This window comes from Acinonyx jubatus, chromosome B3, assembly GCF_027475565.1.
Source record: "Acinonyx jubatus isolate Ajub_Pintada_27869175 chromosome B3, VMU_Ajub_asm_v1.0, whole genome shotgun sequence".
NCBI classification, from domain to species: domain Eukaryota; kingdom Metazoa; phylum Chordata; class Mammalia; order Carnivora; family Felidae; genus Acinonyx; species Acinonyx jubatus.
The window spans coordinates 79,447,918-79,469,109 of NC_069386.1; the positions used below are offsets into that span (position 1 = coordinate 79,447,918).

The 21,192-nt window shown below is 38.9% G+C and overlaps 1 protein-coding gene across 10 annotated transcripts in view; it reads right to left on the reverse strand.

Annotated features, from left to right (window-relative positions):
- Positions 1 to 14,105: 14,105 nt before the first annotated feature.
- HEATR5A (HEAT repeat containing 5A) overlaps positions 14,106 to 21,192 on the reverse strand; it is a 120,116-nt gene continuing 113,029 nt past the window's right edge. For all 10 annotated transcript variants that reach the window (XM_027065543.2, XM_027065545.2, XM_053224339.1 and 7 more), the window contains 2 exons: positions 15,887 to 16,100; positions 14,106 to 15,587 (listed from right to left, as the gene is read on the reverse strand). In XM_027065543.2, the coding sequence (XP_026921344.1) occupies positions 15,280 to 15,587; positions 15,887 to 16,100 (522 nt within the window). In that variant the 3' untranslated portion in view covers positions 14,106 to 15,279. The remainder of the gene's footprint in view (positions 15,588 to 15,886; positions 16,101 to 21,192) is intronic.

The following is a 21,192-nucleotide window of genomic DNA, read 5'->3' on the forward strand; positions in this document are numbered from 1 at the left end:
CTGTCTTCCCTCTGTTGTTTTTTTTTAATGTGTGTTTTTTGTTTTTTTTGAGATATCGCAAGCAGGGGAGGGGTAGAGAGAGGGGGACAGAGGATCCAAAGCGGGCTCTGTGCTGACAGCAGTGAGTCTGATGTGCGGCTTGAACTCACAAACATGAGATCATGACCCAAGCCTCAGTTAGAGGCTCAACCAACTGAGCCACCCAGGCGCCCCTGTCTTCCCTCTTGATTCAAGTCACCCAAGAATCCTTTTCTTAAAAGTCATGAAAAAAAGACAACGGAATCAGTTGTCAGTGTCAGCAGGGGCAGTCATTTGTTCTTGTTTGTTTTTAAAAAGCCTTTATTTAAAAAATTTTTTTAAAAGGCTTTATTAGGAAGTTGATTTCATGTGATCTTAGGCTGGAAGAAATCTGTATCAGAGAATGCTGAAAGACTCGCTGCCAAGCCAGTATCGCATATAGTCTAAACTGGGAAGGAGCCTTCATTGGGATGATGGCCAAGGAGCTGGTCAGTTGTGGATGTAGCTTAAAAGGTCATTGGCTCAATTGCAAGAATGCTGGTAGCCTCAACATGTGCTACAAATTCCTTTCATTAGTCAATTGTTTTCGATTCTTTCCCACTGGGAACCTCAAGAGTATCTTTTGCCTGAGTGTACCATTCTCAGCTGATCTCTTTTTCCCTGAGATGTTAGGAATGATGCCCTGCAGCATCCCATGAGTCATAGGTCAGGAGGCAGGAAGTCTTCCAAGTTTTTTGCATATAGCCACCACCCTCCCTGTGTGTCCACACTCTCAAAAGGGCCCAGACGGCATTTCTGAGGCTTAGACTTAGAAGTATCAGAATTACAAAGATCTCAGAAAGCCTTCCAAGATGGGCACCAAACATGCTGTTTTACCTGGTACCGAGAAGTTTCCCGAGACACAGAACTTTCATTGCTAAAACTGGGACTCCTAAGCAAACTGGGATATGTGGTCACACTAGGCTCAACTGTTTTGCAGGGAAGAAACTGCAGCCCAGGAAGCTTGTTGCCCAAGCTAACAAAATTAGTCAGCGGCAGATCCATCATGCTAGAATTCAGTGCTCTTTCTTTGCTGGTACTTCCTTATAGTCATACAGTGCGTTGCACACAATAGGTGCTTATGTTTCTGTTGGTTGTTTTTTGAGTTTAGGGGAAGTGCTTTTAACAGATATGATAATTCTTAATTAGCAGTGATCTCACTCAGGGTCATGATGAATCAATTGTGAAACCAGGTCTCTATTTCTAGACTCTGAACAGAACAGAATGAACAAAGGGGAGGGGAGCTTAGTGAGCAATAGAAGTGGTTAAGAAAACACAAGGATTGTGCAAAGATGAAGAGGCCCATGTGTGCCGGTGGGCTGGGCAATACTATCTGCAGCTGGGAACAGAGAGAGATACATTATTGAGGGTAAGCACCAAAGAGAAGAATGTACTCTTTCCCTGTCCTCGGAGAGAAGAGTATGGTAGGAAGAAAAGTGTCATCATTCTTCTGATAAGGGAAGAAATGTAGCCATGGACACACACACACACACACACACACACACACACACACCCATGTGGTAATGCCCATGTGATGAAAACACTGTATCAACTGATCATGGTTGTATGTTTTCCAAGGACTTGAAAAGAACCTACCTCCCAGCAGTGTTCTTTGTCCTACTAGGTCTGAGATCTGCCCTGTTCTTGCCAGTTTTCTCCCCCCGATACTGAGTTTTTAATAAAGTAGCTTAAGTTACTAGGGATCATCAGCTGTTATACCTAGAGCTTTATGATAATTTGCCTAAACTCTACTGTAGCTCATTTGACTCGGTAATCTTCTTACCTGCAAGAGGCATTGGTGTTATCTGGGTAAGAGAAAAGGAGACAGCATTAGGAATGTGATGAGCTGAGGATTAAGACTAAGGAAATGACTCCTGGTAACAAAGGTCCAGGAACAATGTTATTGATCGTGGCCATTTTCTCCAACTCCTTTTGTGTGGTAGCACTTGGCACTTAATTCTTTGATCTGGGACGGAGACCAGGAAGGAAGTGGTACATGGAAACTGAGCAGCGTAAACAAAATGGAAGTGACTAAGGTGTTTTGACACTCATTAAGATGGGTGTTACTCTCAAAATGGAAGCCAGGCACCTCCTCTTCTATTCCACCACACCTTTTCCTGCTGGTGACCAGGGACAGAGTTACGTGCTAGTCTAATACCTAAAAACACAGGTGAACAAGAGACTGAATTGACCTACTTTGCAAATACCTGTTACAGTGTTAATCAGCAAACTTACTGCAGGCAGTGGTCACGTGGCCTCATAGCCTCCTGCATCAGGCTGAATGAAGGCCAGGCTGGGAAAAGACGTCAGTAAGGATGGTGTTTCTGGGAAACAAGTGCTGGTTAAAAATGCAAATTATTGGCCCTTACCCCAGACATTCTGATTCAGATTTTCTTTTTCTTTTTCAAGTAGTATGTATGGAATTAGAGTAGTTGTATAGATGTACAGAAAGGTAGTGAAGATAGAACAGAGCTGCCATACATCACACACCCAGTTTTCACTGATTATTAACATAGTACGTAAGTATGGCACATTTGCCACAAGTAATGAATCAATATTGATACTTTATTATTAAGAAAAGTTCATACTTTATTTGGATTTCCTTCGTTTTTGCCTAATTCCCTTTTTCTGTTCAAAGATCCCATCCAGAATGTCACATTACATTCAGTCATGTCTCCGTAGGCTTTTCTTGGTTGGGAGTTTTTCAGACTTTTCTTGTTTTTGATAACCTTGACAGTTTGGGAGAGTACTGGCTAGGTATTTTATAGAATGCCCTTCAGTCTGGGTTTGTCTGATAAAACCTGATGTTTTTCTCATAATTAGACTGGTGCTAGGGGTTTGGGGGAAGAAGACCAGAGAGGTAAAGTGCCATTCTCATCATATCCTATCAAAGGTACACACTATCAACATAACTTATTGTTATTGATGTAACTGGATCACCTGGCTTAAGTAGTGTTATAAGGTTTCTCCAGTGTAAAGTTGTTCTTTTTACCTTCCTGTTTCTTTGAAAGGAAATCACTATGTGCAACCCATACTTAAGAGATGGGGAGTTGTTTTACCTCCTTAAGTTTGGAATATCTACAACATAAATTATTTAGAATTCTTCAACATGAGAGATTTTCTGTTTTCTATCATTTATCCGGTCATTTATATTAAAAATTTTTTTAAGTTTATTTGAGAGAGAGAGAGAGAGAGAGTGAGCGAAAGAGCGCATGCATGCACATGGGGAGGGGCGGAGAGAGAGAGAGAATCCTAAGCAGGTTCCATATGCAGTTAGTCCAGAGACTGAAGCAGGGCTCAATCCCATGAATCCAGAAATCATGACCTGAGAACAAACCGAGAGTCGATGCTTAACTGACTGATCCACCCAGGTGCTCCCCGCCGAAGGTAATTTTAATGAAGACTTTGAGGTCCCATGGTATTGGAAGAATAATGCTTTATACCTGGGGTTCTGAGTGTGTTCACATGTACTTTGATTTGATTCTCATTATTAAAATGTGAAGGAGAAAAAAACATTTTGTAGATGAGAAGAGTGAAAACTCAGTAAAGTGGCTTTCCTAAAATCACACAGTTGGGTATACCAGGGCCAACAGGCAGAAATGCAACACAGAATCTGATGTGTTTGCAGAACTGAAATAGCACTATTAAGTTAGATAACTAAAAAATCAGTCTGCTTATTTTAAACAATAAAGAATTATAGTCTATCAATAAAATTGACCTACACAAAGCGAGGTGCTATTCCCAGTACTCTTTCGTCCCATCAAAATAAACCATGTTCACTTTATACATTGTGCAACTACTATGTGCCAAGTATAGCCTGGTCTCTTCTTTACAACTGACTCCAGTTTTGAAACGTGAGAAATAAATCTGTAGGAATTTGCTAAGGCTGCTGTGACAAATTATCACTACAGTAGTTCCTCCATATCAGGAGATAAGTTCCAAGACTCCTGGTGGATGCCTAAAACCATAGGTAGTACCAAATCTTATATACATACTATTGTTTTTCCTATACATGCATATTTATGATAAAGTTAATTTATAAATTAGGCACAGTAAAAGACTAACAACAGTAACTAATAAGAAAATAGAACAATTATAACAATATACTGTAGTAAAAATTATATGAATGTGGTCTCTCTCTCAAAATATATAGTTGTACTGAACTTCCCCTTCTTGTGATGACATGAGATGATAAAACACCTATGTGATGAGACAAAGTGAAGTGAATGATGTAGGTGTTGCGACACAGTGTCAGGATATTGTCAATCTAATGACCAGGAGGGTCATCTGCTTCTGGACCATGGTTGACCTGCATAACTGAAACCTTGGAAAGTGACACCATGGATAAGAAGGGAAACAACAGAAGCTTACTCTGTCACACTTGTGAAGGCTAAAACTGAAAATCAAGGTGTTGGCAGGGCCATGCTTCCTCCAAAGCCTCTAGGGGAGGATCCTTCTTTGCTTCTTTCAGATTCTGGTAGGGCCAGGCATTCCTTGGTCTCCATAACTGGTAACTCCCATCTCTGCCTCAGTCTTCACATGTCCATCTTCCCTCTGTGTCTATGTGTCTCTGTCTTCACACAGCATTCTCCTCTTCTTACCAGAACACTAGTGTGATTGGATTAAGGGCCACCCTACCTTAATATGACTGATATTAACTATCATCTTAACTATACACATTTGCAATGACCCTATTTCCAAATAAGGTCACATTCTGAGGTACTAGGTTAGGACTTTAGCATCTTTTTGCATGACACAATTCAACCCCTAACAAATTTGTGCCATAAAATACATCTTTTTTAAAATAGAGATTTATTTTTGTTTTTCTATTTGAGAAAGAGAACACGAGCAGGTAAGAGGGGCAGAGGGAGAGAGAGAATCTTTTTGTTTTTTTTGTTTTGTTCTAAAATTTATTTGTTTTTGAGAGAGAAAGACACTGAGTGGGATAGGAGCAGAAAGAGAGGGAGAGAGAGAGAGAATCCTAAGCAGGCTCCACACTGTCAGCATGGAGTCCAACTCGGCTCAAACTCATAAACCTTGAGATCATGATTGAGCCCAAATCAAGAGTTGGATGCTTAATTGACTGAGCCACTCAGGTGACCCAAGAGAGAATCTTAAGCAGGGCCCCCCACCGCCAATGTGGGGCTCAATCCCATGACCCTGGGATCATGACCTGAGCCAAAATCAAGAGTCAGACACTCAACCAAGTGAGCCACCCAAGCAGCCCAATACACCCTTTTAAAGTGTGCTATTCTGTGGTTTTTATTGTATTCAAAAGGTTGTGGAGCCAATATCACTAATTCCAGACTATTTTCTTCATTCTTCAACCCATTAGCATTCCTCCCCTCTCACCCTTCCCTAACTCCTGACAACCACTAATCTACTTTCTGACAATACAAAATTGCCTATTTATAGGCATTTCATGTAAATGGACATTTCATATAAATGCAATCATATAATGAATCATCCATATTGTAACATGTATCAGTACTTCATTCCTTTTTATGGCTGAATAATATTCAATTGTATGACTATACATATATACATACACATTTTCTATATTCAGTTTCTATATTCTATATTTCTATATTCTCTATATTTCTATATTCTCTATTCTATATTTCTATATTCTATATTCAGTTTCTATATTCATCAGTTGATGGACACTTGGGTTGTTCCCACTTTTTGGCTATTGTCAATAATTCCCCTATAAATATTCATGTACATTTTTTGTGTGTTTTTAATTTTTATTTTATTATTTTTTGAGTAGGCTCCACACCCAATGTGGGGCTTGAGCTCACAACTCTGAGACTAAGAGTGGCACATGGCACACTCCTGAGCCAGCCAGTTGCCCCTGTGTGACTTTTTAATTTTTTTCATACCCAGGAGTGGAATTGCTGGATCACATCATAATTATATTAACTTTTTGAGAAATGAGCCAAATGTTGTCCAAACCAACTCTACTAATTCTCACCAGTAATGTACAGAGGTTCTAATTTCAGCACTTGTTATTTTCTTTTTTTTTTTCAATATATGAAATTTATTGAAAAATTGGTTTCCATACAACACCCAGTGCTCATCCCAAAAGGTGCCCTCCTCAATACCCATCACCCACCCTCCCCTCCCTCCCACCCCCCATCAACCCTCAGTTTGTTCTCAGTTTTTAACAGTCTCTTATGCTTTGGCTCTCTCCCACTCTAACCTCTTTTTTTTTTCTTTCCTTCCCCTCCCCCATGGGTTTCTGTTAAGTTTCTCAAGATCCACATAAGAGTGAAACCATATGGTATCTGTCTTTCTCTGTATGGCTTATTTCACTTAGCATCACACTCTCCAGTTCCATCCACGTTGCTACAAAGGGCCATATTTCATTCTTTCTCATTGCCACGTAGTATTCCATTGTGTATATAAACCACAATTTCTTTATCCATTCATCAGTTGATGGACATTTAGGCTCTTTCCACAATTTGGCTATTGTTGAGAGTGCTGCTATAAACGTTGGGGTACAAGTGCCCCTATGCATCAGTACTCCTGTATCCCTTGGGTAAATTCCTAGCATTGCTATTGCTGGGTCATAGGGTAGGTCTATTTTTAATTTTCTGAGGAACCTTCACACTGCTTTCCAGAGCAGCTGCACCAATTTGCATTCCCACCAACAGTGCAAGAGGGTTCCCGTTTCTCCACATCCTCTCCAGCATCTATAGTCTCCTGATTTGTTCATTTTGGCCACTCTGACTGGTGTGAGGTGATATCTGAGTGTGGTTTTGATTTGTATTTCCCTGATGAGGAGCGACGTTGAGCATCTTTTCATGTGCCTGTTGGCCATCCGGATGTCTTCTTTAGAGAAGTGTCTATTCATGTTTTCTGCCCATTTCTTCACTGGGTTATTTGTTTTTTGGGTGTGGAGTTTGGTGAGCTCTTTATAGATTTTGGACACTAGCCCTTTGTCTGATATGTCATTTGCAAATATCTTTTCCCATTCCGTTGGTTGCCTTTTAGTTTTGTTGGTTGTTTCCTTTGCTGTGCAGAAGCTTTTTATCTTCATAAGGTCCCAGTAATTCATTTTTGCTTTTAATTCCCTTGCCTTTGGGGATGTGTCGAGTAAGAGATTGCTACGGCTGAGGTCAGAGAGGTCTTTTCCTGCTTTCTCCTCTAGGGTTTTGATGGTTTCCTGTCTCACATTCAGGTCCTTTATCCATTTTGAATTTATTTTTGTGAATGGTGTGAGAAAGTAGCACTTGTTATTTTCTTTTTGATCATAGCCATCCCAGTAGATATAAGTGCTATCTCATTGGGTCTTTGCATTTCCCTAGTGACTAATGATGTTGCACATCTTTTCATGTGTATATTAGCCATTTGTATATCTTCTTTTGGAGAAAGGCCTATTCAAATCCTTTGCCCAATTTTAAATTGTCTTTTCATTATTGAGTTTTAAGAGTTCTTTATATATTCTGGATACTAGACTCTTGTTAGATATATGATTTGGAAAGCTTTCTCTCCCATTCTGTAGATTGTCTTTTCACTTTCTTGATGGTGTCCTTTGAAACATAAAAGTGTTTAATTTTGATTAAGTCCTACCTACCTACTTTTTAACTTGTGCTTTAGGTGACATAGCTAAGAAACCATTGACAGGCACTTTAAAATGATTGTAGAAAATGATTATGAAACTAAAATAATGAGATATGCTAGATAGGTTTTTAAGGAAGAGTATGGAAACTCCAATCTTTTTTTTTTTTTAATGTTTATGTATTTATTTTTGAGAGAGAGGGGCGGGGGGGGGGGAGAGAGAGAGAGAGAGAGAGAGAGCAAGCACAAGCCAGGGAGAGTCAGAGAGAGAGAGAGGGAGAGAGAGAATCCCAAGTAGGCAGAGCCCGATGTGCGGCTCGAACTCACAAACCACGAGGTCATGACCTGAGCTGAAGTTGGACACTTAACCGACTGAGCCACCCAGGTGCCCCCCCAACCTTTAAAAATAGTTCCAAACTGTTCCAAATGGGTTAGGCATGTGTGTGCTCAGAGACAGATTCTAGGGTGATTTCTGGAAGTTCCAGTACATATTAAGAACATTAATCAAACAACTAAGGAAACATATTCGTATCATAGACAATTCTACAAAATTTTTAATACAACATTAAGACATCAGAATGGTCACATTACTGAAAAGAAAAAGCATCTGCAATGAAGAATGTAGCAAATGGCAGAGTACCCTGACTGGAGAACACCCCTGACTGGAGAATAGGAAGTACATTGTCTAACCACTTCTCATTTGATGTTGACAATAGGCCTGTTGACTGCTGAAACAAAAGCATTTCCATAACTTAGAAAATCTATTTTTAAGACATGTTTGTGTTGAAAAAATGGTTTAGAAGATGTGTTTCTAGGAATTGCCTGACACAAGGGAGGAAAGGTATGGGAAGACCAATCACCCTGGCAATTCAGGGAGTGGTGAGCAATTTCCCAGCATTTGATTATAACATAAAAAGTGCACAGCTTTGTTAAAATGGGAAACAAGTAACCAACAGAAATACTAGGGTTTTTAGGCCTCATTGTGTAGTAGAGAGCCTCAGTTTCGGCTGCATATGCACATTCTTTTTCTGAGGCCACGTGCATTACCTTCAATAATAGCACTAACAAAATTGCTCTTACATACTTTAAATTGCTTTTAAAAATATCATTTTTGTTCCTTCTTGGAATATTTTATTTCATAAAGCAATCCATTACTTCTGATACGTGTTGGGCATGCATATATTCATTCATCAATTATTCTTGCCTGTAGATATTTTTTCAGGAAAAAAATGATTAAATTTTGATTCCATCAAGAAAAACACTGTCAACATTATTAGTTTTTCACTGGCAGTAATGACCTATTTTCTTAAAAAATATAGTTAGAATTCTTTAAAAAAAAAAAGGTTTTTTGGAATACACTAGTTAAAGAATGATATGTGAGTGCGTACGAAGAATGGCTACCAAGTAACAAGACTTTTCCCCCAGTAGCCCATGGAATCATCATTTTATAGAGATCCAAAGAGGAAAGCCAGCAGGAGTCCTACCCAAACAGAAATGCAATGAAAGGAATCTAGCTCCTCTGAATATACAGAAACTGGAATTGTGTTTGTGTTCTGTACTGGATATAACCAAAACAGCCCCAAATTCCCCATTTCCTCAAAGCTAAAAGCACAGGCCTGCATCAGTTAAATAGATGAGTAAACAAGAAAGTCAACACAGGACAATTAATTAACTAGTGGATGATCACCGTCAGCAGGGAGTTGGGAGAATGTTATTTCTAGCAAACATGGAGGTAAAACTCTCCTGATAAACTGAGGCATTGCAAGGGCTAACAAATTATTTGTAAAGAAAGTATATTCAACTGATAGAGAAAATGCAATATATGTAATTACCTTGGCCCTACAGTTATAAATGTCAGTGGACTCTGGGAAGATACATACAAGCAGGCTGTTGACGTTTTAGGGTTGTTTGCTTTAATGCAATCATTAAACTTCCAGAAATGATCCAACATTTTAACTTTATAGGTTTTATAGTTTTTTTTAAAAAAAGTTTATTTACTTATTTTGAGTGTTTATTTACTTATTTTGAGTGTTTATTTACTTATTTTGAGCAGGGGAGAGGCAGAGAGAGGGGGAGACAAAGAGAATCTCAAGCAGGTCCTGCACTACCAGCGTGGAGCCTGATGTGGAACCATGACATCATGACCTGAGCCGAAATCAAGAGTTGGACGCTTAACCAACAGCCACCCAGGCGCCCCAGGTTTTTTGTTTTGTTTTGAGTAGAGTATTTCTTTCACATGTTGTCAGTTGTGTATTAACATCATCATAGTTTATCAGTTTGAGGGTTGAAATTTCTTCCCTCTTAATGCAAACTAGTAATAAAAAGACAAAGGCAAATCTGTAGAATATGGCATAAAGGGAATTCTTCTCAAAATTAATGTTACAAAGAACTTCTGGGTTTTGCATTTATTCCATCAAGTAAGTACTATTCTCTAAGCCTGTATCTTATGATATTTCACGGACTTCCATGAAGTCCATCCTATAAGCCTTGTTTTTCTTCTCTGGGCTCCCGTATCACTATGTTTATAATTATTTAAGTTTATTTATTTATTTAAATGTTTACTTTTGAGAGACAGGGAGGGAGGGGGCAGAGAGAGACAGAGAGAGAGAGAGAACGAGAGAACGAGTGGGGAGGGGCAGAGAGAGAGGGAGACACAGAATCTGAAGCAGGCTCCAGGCTCTGAGCTATCAGCCGAGAGCGTGACACGGGATGCAGGGATTCGAACCCACAAACTGTGAGATCATGACCTGAGCTGAAGTTGGATGCTTAATTGACTGAGCCACCCAGGCGCCCCATGTTTATTTTTTTATTTAAGTACCCTACACCCAATGTGGGGCTTGGACTCACGATCCCGAGATCAAGAGTCACATGCTCTTCCAACTGAAACAGCTAGGCACTCCTATGCTTATAACACTTACAGGACTTATTGTATTGATATAAGTGCCATAATGTTCCCTTTAAGGTTGATGTCGAAGTTCTCTCTCAGAGAATATTTTACTTCAATGCTCTATTAACAGAAATCCAATGTTATTTTCTTAGTCTTTCCATGATAAGCTTGGAAACAGTGGCTTAAATAGAACTGGATTCCACTGGTAAATTTGGCTCTATTTCTTCTCTTAGAAAAATAAAAGCTCAAGACAAATATACCACTTTGATTCAGCCAAGTTACTAATCAATATATTTCATTATGAAGAGTTACCAAGCTAAGTCTAACTACTTTATCACAACTGGAGACTTTTTAAAATAAAAACAGAAATAAACAATTTTTTATGTATTTTTCAGATTAAACTATTCACCTTTAAACAAATCAAAACTTACATCAATATCTAATCATATAAACTGTTCCCATGCAAACTGTGGAGGACACAATTAAAAAACAAAACGTTTTCCTATTGACTAGAAAGCTTCTGGTCGCAACTTAGAGAAATACACCTGAAAACACCTTCAGCAAGGAGTGAGGAAGGCTGAGGGAATGTGGAGCCCTTGAAAAGAGAAAAGCTACCCTTTGACTGCCAGAGCACTTGTTTTGTCTCCAGCATGGACCTTGGATCCAAAAGATGGGTTCAAATCCCAGGTGTGAAGCCTTAATTTCCTTATCACTAAGGATACACTAAGGATATATTCAGTGTTGTATTAAACAAGGTGTTACATTAAAAAAAAAACCAAACCTATAGAATAGTGCCTAATTCAAAGTTCCTAATTCCATGATACTTGACATATATTTTCATAACTACTGATATTCATGTAACACCTTTACCCAAACAATTCAGGAAACTATAACATTAAATGATAAGTAGAAGTCTTAGTATTTCTGGGGAGCATAGGTTCACAGTGCTTTTATTAAATCCAAGTTAGTTAACAGAGTGTAGTAATGGTTTCAGGAGTAGAATTTAATGATTCATCACTTATATTTAACACCCAGTGCTCATCCCAACTGTCCTCCTTAAGGCCTATCGCCTAACCCCCACCCACCCCTCCAGGAACCCTCAGTTTATTCTTGTATTTAAGAGCCTCGTATGGTTGGCCTCCCTCTCTGTGTTTATCTTACCTTTCCTTCCCTTCCCCTATGGTCATCAATTTTGTTTCTTTAATTCCACATGTGAAATCATGATATTTGTCTTTCTAGTAGTGACTTATTTCACTTAGCATGATACATTCTAGTTCCATCCACCTTTTTGTAAATGGCAAGATTTCATCCTTTTTGATCACGAATAATATTCCATTGTGTGTGTGTGTGTGTGTATATATACACACACCACATCTTCTTTATCCATTTGTCAATGGACATTTGGGCTCTTTCCATAATTTGGCTATTGTTGATAGTGCTGCTATAAACATTGGGGTGCATGTGCCCCTCTGAATCAGCATTTTTGTATTCTTTGGATAAATACCTAGTAGTGCAATTCCTGGGTTGTAAGGTAGCTCTGTTTTTGATTTTTTGAGGAACCTCCATACCATTCTCCAGAGTGGCTACAGTAGTCTGCATTCCCACCAGTAGTGTAAAAGGGTTCCCTTTTTTGTGCATCTTTGCCAACATCTGTTGTTTCCTGTGGTGTTAATTTTAGCCCTTCTGCCAGGTGTGAGGTGGTATTTCAACGTGGTTTTGATTTGTATTTCCCTGATGATGGGTGATGTTGAGCAGTCCATTCATGTTTTGCCCATTTCTTCACTGGATTATTTGTTTTGTGAGTGTTGAGTTTGCTAAGTTCTTTATAGATTTTGGATACTAGCCCTTTATCTGATAGATCACTTGTGAGTATCTTCTCCTATTCAGTTGGTTGCCTTTTAGTTTTGTTGATTGTTTTCTTTGCTGTGCAGAAGATTTTTTATCTTGATGAGGTCCTAATAGTTCATTTTTGCTTTTGTTTCCCTTGCCTCTGGCATCGTATGTGGAAAGTAGTTGCTATGGCCAAAGTCAAAGAGGTTGTTGCCTGTTTTATCCTGTAGAATTTTGATGGCTTCCTGCCTTACATTTAGGTCTTTCATCCATTTTGAGTTTATTTTTGTAAATGGTGTAAGAAAGTAGTCAGGCTTATTCTACTGCATGTCATTGCCCAGTTTTCCCAGCACATTTGCTGAAGAGACTGTCTTTATTCCATTGGATATTCTTTCCTTCTTTGTCAAAGATTAGTTGGCCATACATTTGTGGGTCCATTACTGGGTTCTCTATTCTGTTCCATTGATCTGAGTGTCTGTTCTTGTGCCAGTACCATACTGTCTTGATGATTACAGCTTTGTAGTATAGCTTTAAGTCCAGAATTGTGATACCTCCAGCTTTGGTTTTCTTTTTCTTTCTTTTTTTTTTTTTTTTTAACATTTATTTATTATTGACAGACACAGAGAGACAAAGAATGAGCATGGGAGGAGCAGAGAGAGAGGGAGACACAGAATCGGAAGCAGGCTCCAGGCTCTGAACTGTCAGCACAGAGCCCGTCGCGGGTCTTGAACTCACGAGCAGTGAGATCATGACCTGAGCCGAAGTCGGATGCTCAACCAACTGCGCCACCCAGGCACCCCTGGTTTTCTTTTTCAACATTACTTTGGCTATTCTGCATCTTTTGTGGTTCCATACAAATTTTAGAATTGTTTGTTCTAGCTCTGTGAAGAATGGTGGTGTTATTTTGATAGGCATTGCTAGGAAATCTTAATGTTTAAGAACAAACTAAATGGGATGCCAGGGTGGCTCAGTTGATTAACCATCCCACTTTGGCTCAGGTCATGATGTCACAGTTTCTGAGTCTGAGCTCTGCATCAGGCTCTGTGCTCTGCTTAAGATCCTGTCTCCCTCTCTCTCTGCCCCTTCCTCACTCATGCTCTCTTTCTCTAAATAAGTAAACATTAAAAAAAAAAAAAAAACTAAATGAAACAGACAAAAGAACTCAAAAATCAAATTAGTGAGTTGTATCCTGAGAACAACCTAGTCTAGCATTTGCCTTGACAAAGAAGTAGATTTCTGAGCTGAAATCCATCTTGTATCAGTACAGTTCAACAGTGATTAAGTATCTACTTGATGCCACAAAGGCAGTTACAAAACACAATTCCTCCCTTGAGAAGGTGGTCTAAAAGGGAGATATTAAAATGCAGTGCGATGTTCCATGCACAGAAGAACATGTAAAATATTACAGGAACACAGGCGAGGAAGCGGTTAAATCTCCTTGGTGTAAGTAGGGGGGTAAGAAGTGTTAAGGATAGTTAACAAGGGGAAGTGGCATTTAAACCAAGCCTACAAGGAATGGGAATCTGCCAGATACAACAGAGAGAAGGGCATTCAGGTGAAGGAAACACTAAGTGTATACTCAAATTTGCACAATTAGGAAGATAGAGAATCCAAACCATTGCTAAGAATGCTTCAAAGAAAGGGCTCCTCTAATAAAAATATCAAGTTTCAGAGAAGGGATATTATTTGCTCCAGAGAATTGATTTTCTCGAATCTGTGAGATGAATCAGTCTATCTTCTGTAGGCAAAATAATCTCAAATACAAGAATGATAAAGAAAATTAGCTTTATTTATGTAAATTAAAAAACTGATTGTAGTGTTAGATTTTGTCAAGTGTTTTCATTCTGAACAATTTACAAGAGTATTTATATACAAACATAATAAAATAGAGTACATCACATTGTTCTTTCTTGACTCAAAGTATTTTTTCTCAATTCTGAACATGCCCCTATCACTCCAGTTTGTAACTTTTAACAGGGAAATGCTATGTTGTGACATAGTGCTTGATTCATACATATAACACTGAAGTGGAAGGAGAGTCAATGATCATCAAGAGTTAAAAAATATTTTTTCAACCAATATGACTCTATCATTAGGTTTTTTTCTATATTAAAATATGTTTCATAAAAAAACATACTTGCATTTGTTGATGATCTAAATTTGTTGTTTTACATAAACCCATAGTTGACCTAAATATAGATGTGAATCTATATTAAACTCATTGATATGAATGTCTGTCATAAATGAAAATGAACAAAATTGTCAGGAAGAGAGGCAACAGAAAATCCTCTGAGAAATTAAGTGGAGATGCCCTATTCTATTAAAAATAAGTAAAATTTCCATTTCTTGAACCCAATATAAGCCAAACCAAAAGGTGATGAAAAGCCATGATATTTATAGACACCAGATCTTAAGTTACACTGTAGGGCTGTAGTTAACTTGTACTACTACATATTGTATAATTCTAAACCAAGTTTCCTAAATAGTTTTCCAATCATTTATGTTGTTTGAGAAATTCAAGAAAGTTTAATATAATTACTGAATAAGGCAGCATTTTCAATCAGCAATTGGGATACACTATAAATGCAGATAATTTATACTAGAGTCTAATCTGTATCTGTCAAAATATTAAGTATACCATAATGTGTATGGACTGTCAGAAGAAAACCATCTCATTTTTAAAGCAGTGGGCTGTTTAGTACGTTCAATTTTTTAGCACTTTCTTGAAATTCCTGGTGAGAGCTCTGTGGTTTTACTAAACTGAAAAACAGAAACAAAAAACCCACAAAAAATGTTAAGTTTGACATTACTTTGAAAAGTCACAGCTATTTAAGACAATCAACCAGACCTCCAAGTGCACTTGTGTCTAAAATGTCACTTTTGTCCCCAAAGAGAAGTAATCAACTATTTTATTAAGGTGTTTACTATTAAAACAAAAAAAATCAGAGGAAATTGGTCTTTAATTGGATGCTTGCATTCTTTCCAGGGTTCTTGGTATGTTTAGATGTTGGTATCTTGACTTTGACACTTTCCTGATTGCCCTTGATAGCAGCCTCAAGGCGGGCTTTCAGGGCTGGAGAAGAAGCCATTACATTTTTAAAAACTGAAGAATACTGAGGCCCAATCTGCATGAGATGTTGCAAAGCAAAATCATGTAAACTTTTCATTATGGAAGTTGCTGATCCCAGAGTATTATCATCCAAAAGGAAGGAAATGAGGATGGGCAGAAGACAGGCCACCAGCTGAGAACCTGGCAAGTAAATAAATGATATAAGTTCTGGGTTGAAGTGTGGAAATGTTCGTTATACAAAGTTGTAAACTCACTTGATCTGTTGATCTGTACACGTTTTCCCCACTGAAGGGGGAAGAAAAATCCTTCTAATCTCTCTAATTAACACTCAATAATATCAATACTGGGAATTAACCACTGACCTTTAATGTGGAAAAATAATGTTAAGTGACCAACGGAATGTTTTACATTTAAAATAACATTAAGTTTCTGATTTGGGACAGGTTTTTATTTAGTATGAATTTAGTGATGACACTTACGGTGCTGTTCTTCAGCAATGGCTACAAGTGCTTCCAAGACCTTTATGCCTTCTTGAAAGACCTGAAGCTCAGTAGTGTCTTCTGGCTTTCTCTGGTCTATTTCTTGCAATTTTTCCACAATCGAGGATACTAAAGAGTAAATATATGGGTAGGAAACAGCTGGATTTGGATATTGAAAAATAGAAAGTAGGAGCTGATAGGTCTTGATTTGTACCTAATCAGGGAAGAGACAAAAATAATATAAACTGTAAATATAAATTTACGTTTATATTAACATGCAGATTGTAATGTAATTTTTATAAAGAGAATTAAAAACTGTGAATTAAAAACTTTTTTAGATAAATCTCTTAAAAAAGGCATTTAAATTTCTTGTTAAGTTTATGTATTTATTTTGAGAGGCGAAAGAGCCCATGCAGATGAGTGGGGGAGAGGCAGAGAGAGAGGGAGAGAGAATCCCAAGCAGGCCCTGTGCTGTCAGTGCAGAGCCTGAGTCGAAATCAGGCACTCCCATTGAAATTTCTTTTTTTTTTTTAATTATTTTTTTAATGTTGGTTTATTTTTGAGAGAGAGACAGAGTGTGAGTGGGGGAGGAGTAGAGCGAGAGGGAGACACAAAATCCAAAGCAGGCTCCAGGCTCTGAGCTGTCAGCACAGAGCCTGACACAGGGCTCGAACTCACAAACTGTGAGATGATGACCTGAGCCGAAGTTGGATGCTCACCGACTGAGCCACCCAGTTGCCCCAAAATTTATTTCTTAATTTATCTTTAATTTTGGAAGTCCAAGTGCTAACAGGAATTATAAGTGGGACAACAGGCCCAAAACAGAGTCACCTGGGAGAAGTCCATGTCACCAAACCAAGACTCAGTACCTAACTTAATTACAGTTTCAACCTCTCCCAGTATTGGAATCTTAAACCAGTCAATCCATAATTACCTGGTCAGCACTAGTGAAGTAATCTGCCTGACAGACCCCGGATATCGCCCTCACCCAAGGAAGGTGGCTTTGCCTAAAACAATCCACTCTTTGCTATTAACTTCCTCATCCCTCCCCATTCTGTCTAGAAATCTTTGATTTTGTCCAGCTCTTCAAAGCTCTTTTCAATTTGGATTCATTTCATGAATCGTTGAATAAAGCCAGTAAGATCTTTAAAATTTACTCAACTGAGGGGCACCTGGGTGGCTCAGTTAACCATCCGACTTTGGCTTAGGTCATCATCTCACAGTTTGTGGGTTCGAGCCCCACACTGGGCTCTCTGTTCTCTGTGTGGTGCCCGCTTCACATCCTCTGTCCCCCTCTTTTTCTGTACCTCCCCTGCTCATGCTCTCTCCCAAAAATAAACAAACATTTTAAAAAATTTACTTAGTTGAATTTTGTTTCTTGACAGATTTGGGGCAATGTGGTGCCAAGGAAACTTCTGAAGGTTTCAGGGACAAGGAGAAACAGAGGACTGGTGGTTCAGTCTGCAGTCACCATTTGTTGGGGTCTTCTGGTGCTCCTTCCCCAGCCCTCTTTTCCACACTGGGAATTGATGGTGATGCACGCAAGGGCTTCTACTGGCCAGTCCTCAGTAACATCAGTTTTGTTACTCCTGGTGTGTTAATGTGCACATGAAGTAAAGGCTACTGCAGATGGAAATCTAGGAAGCCAAAAAACTAAAAAATTGGTAGGCACAGGTGGAGTACATAAAAGTTGTCAGAGTGTTTGCTACCTGACTCTAAGACTCCTGTGTAGGATAAACTGATCATGGAGTGGGTTAGACAGACAGGTTACCCACCAACCTCAAGAAAATTTCTTTGCAGCAAGTACACTGTAAAACACCACACAATCCCCAACTCAGCAGCACATCCTTCATAGGTATTAGTTTGGCTCCGAGAGACCCAAAGACTTCAAAGAAATGGGATCCTTAAATTCCAAAAAGTTAAGCACTGCACCTTCTGGCACACTTGCTTATGTCTAACAACTATTGTCTCTGTAGCCATAAAGACCTACAAAAATGGCAAAATCTTACTAAAGGCAACCTAGAATTACAATGGCCATTATGGAGAATTACAATGTCATTATAAATGACAAGGTCATTTATGTAAGACATGCACTTAGAAGCAAGGGTTCCCAAATTCAAAAAGGATGGGATACCAATTTTAACTGTTAAGCAGAAGCTTCCAAAAGGCTTCAAGATTCCAAAATAGCTTCACTGAAAGTTTCATTGCAAAAAGCAAATAAAAAATTAAAGACACAAAAGATATGTAAAACAACACCTCCTGCACTGCCGCCCCCTGGGTGCCGGTCATCAAAACCCTGGCACAGAAATTGACGTCTCGTTTCTAATTAATTAACTGCGATACTGGAAAAAAGATTGTTCTCAACAGTTTTGTGCAAATCCTTCAACACTAATTTGAATGTCCCCATATGGGCCCCATATGGGCCCCTCCCAGAGCTGGCGAGATTCTGAGGGAATTTCTGGTACACTGCTATGTTATTCTTTAAATAGACAAGGAAAATTGTCAAACAAAATTAAAATTGATGGAAACCTCACCACATCCTGGTAGATACTGGAGCTACACTGTCTAGGTAAATCCCATTCACGGCCTGCACATGGGATTCTGGCCAAACTGGTAGAAGCCAACTTAGGAGGATAATCCTTACCAGAATCCACTCTCCCAGATCTCTGTAGTAACCAGGAGAGAGAGGAATATAAAACATCTTTTGCACTCTCTTTGAGGATGCCTTTTGAATTCAAGGGGTTGTTCGATATGGCCAGGAATATTTACTATTTGTCCTAGCTAAAACCTTACATAGTATTTGAAATAACTTTTTTAAAAAGTAACTCTATGGTTAGAAGTTGGCCAAACCGGAAGCTGATTTTCAGAGCCTAATGAGAACATTTAAGGATTCCTTCCCTAAGCTAAAATGAAACTATGTGCCCACTAAAACATTCCAAAAACACACAACTCTAAATCTAAAACACAGGCATCTTTTGATTTCCATCTCATTTGAATATCTTCCAGATATAAGAAAGCAAACTGAAGATAATGTGGTTGGACAGGTGGGTCAAGCTATGAAGTCTTTTAAGTTGCAAATCAATTCTTTGAGGAATTAAAAGCAACCATCCTTACTTTACAAACCTTTGCAAAACTAGAAATGAGGCTCCAGAAACAATTCAAAATCTACCCTCCTTTTTATCAATCTAAAAACCTTCCCTTTTATAAGTATTGTAAAAATTCAGGCCAAAGGGAACAAAAGTCCTTTCTGGAAGAACTTGCATTCTTTGCAGTACCTTTGAGATGTAAATAGTTTACCAGGTATTCTTTGGGAACTGTTACCTAGACCATCCCCAATTCCTAGGACTGAAGGAATAAAAAGGGAGAAAGGCTTTTAAAAAATATAAACTGCTATATAATGGAATATTAGCCATCAAAAAATGAAATCTTGCTATCTGCAATGATGTGATGGAGCTAGAGAGTATTATGCTGAGCAAAACAAGTTAGAGAAAGACAAATATCATATGATTTCACTCATGTGAATTTAAGAAATACAAGCAAAGGGCAAAATAAAAGAGGGGGCAAACCAAGAAACCAACTCTTAAGTCTAGAGAACAAACTGATGGTTACCAGAGGTAAGGTGGGTGGGGGAAGGGCAAAATAAATGATGGGGATTAAGGAGTGCACTTATCATGGTGAGCACTGAGTAAGAATCGAGTTGCTATACCTTTCACCTGAAACTAATATAACATTGTATGTTAACTATACTGGAATTTAAATAAAAACTTAAAAAAATATATAAGCTGCTATAGAAAATCCCATGCCACAAATCTAGTCCACAGCTTCCATAAGATTATCTGTCAAGACAAATCTTAAATGTCTTTTCTACAAATATTAGTAAAGAAAACTTTAGCCATTTGAGCAGATAACCTTATCTCAGCGGGCAGAAACACAATGTGGACCCAACTGCTCTTTTTAAAAAATTTTAAAAAAATGTTTATTTATTACTGAGAGAGAGGAAGAGAGAGACAGGCAACACAAGAGGGTGAGTGTGTGTGTGTGGCAGGGGGGGCGGGGAGGGGGGTGGTGGCAGAGAGAGAGGGAGACACGGAATCCGAAGCAGGCTCCAGGCTGTCAGCACAGAACCCGATGTGGGTCTTGAACCCATGAACCGCAGAGATCACAACCTGAGCTGAAGTCCAGTGCTTAACTGACTGAGCCACCCAGGTGCCCCTTGGATCCAACTGCTCTTGAATCAACTAGTGAGTTTTGCATCATCATACCCATCTCATGGCTAACATTTTAAATGAAAGCTGTTTGCTTGGGAACATTTAAGGAGTGACCAGGCAGGGCTATCAGTTCTCCACTATTACTGATTCCAAACACCTTGACGCCAGGACCCCTGGCTCCAGGGCATAAGGAACTTATTTAAGACACCTGAGCACTCAGTCCTTGTTTGACCAGTTCCTGGATGCCTGAGAGGACATATACACCAGACCACCATCCTTAGTAAAACTCCACACTTCCTAGCAAAGATGAGAGTCATGTTCCTTTTTCTTTCTGAGTCTCCCAGATGGTTTGTATCTGCTCTGTCTTCAATAAATTCTCTTGTTTCCTTTAGGCTTGTGTTTTATTTCCATTATGCGCAAAGCCAAGTACCCTCTTTGCGGGCCCTGTGGCACCCCTTTGGGTCCTCTGATTTTGCCTGCTGACATCAGTCTGTCTACTTAAAAATAGTTTCTAAAAATCTTTTTGGTGGGGCGCCTGGGTGGCTCAGTCGGTTAAGTGACTGACTTCAGCTCAGGTCATGATCTCACAGTTTGTGAGTTCCAGCCCCGTGTTGACCCTGTGCTGACAGCTTGGAGCCTGCTTCAGATTCTGTCTCTCTCTGTCTCTCTGCTCCTCCCCAACTCGCTCTCTCTCTCTCTCTAAAAAATAAACATTAAAAATATTAAATAAATAATAAAAATAAAAATCTTTTTGGTAACTTGAAACCTTAAAAATTATACTGAGATAAGTTGAAAGAGATATCACTGAATATCTAGATCATTTCCAAATAAAATAAAAAACTGAAACAATTACTAAACATAGTTTTATCTATTTTTGGCTTATTACAAAGAAACTTAAGATAGGTGGGTCTATTAATAAACATGTTTGGTTCCCAGGGCACCTGAGCGGCTCAGTTGGTTAAGCATCTGACTCCTGGTTTCGACACGGGTCATGATCTCATGGTTTGTGGGTTTGAGCCCTGCATTGGGCTCTGCACTGGCAGCACGGAGCCTGCTTGGGATTCTCTCCCTCTCCCTCTGCTTCTTCCCTGCTTGTGC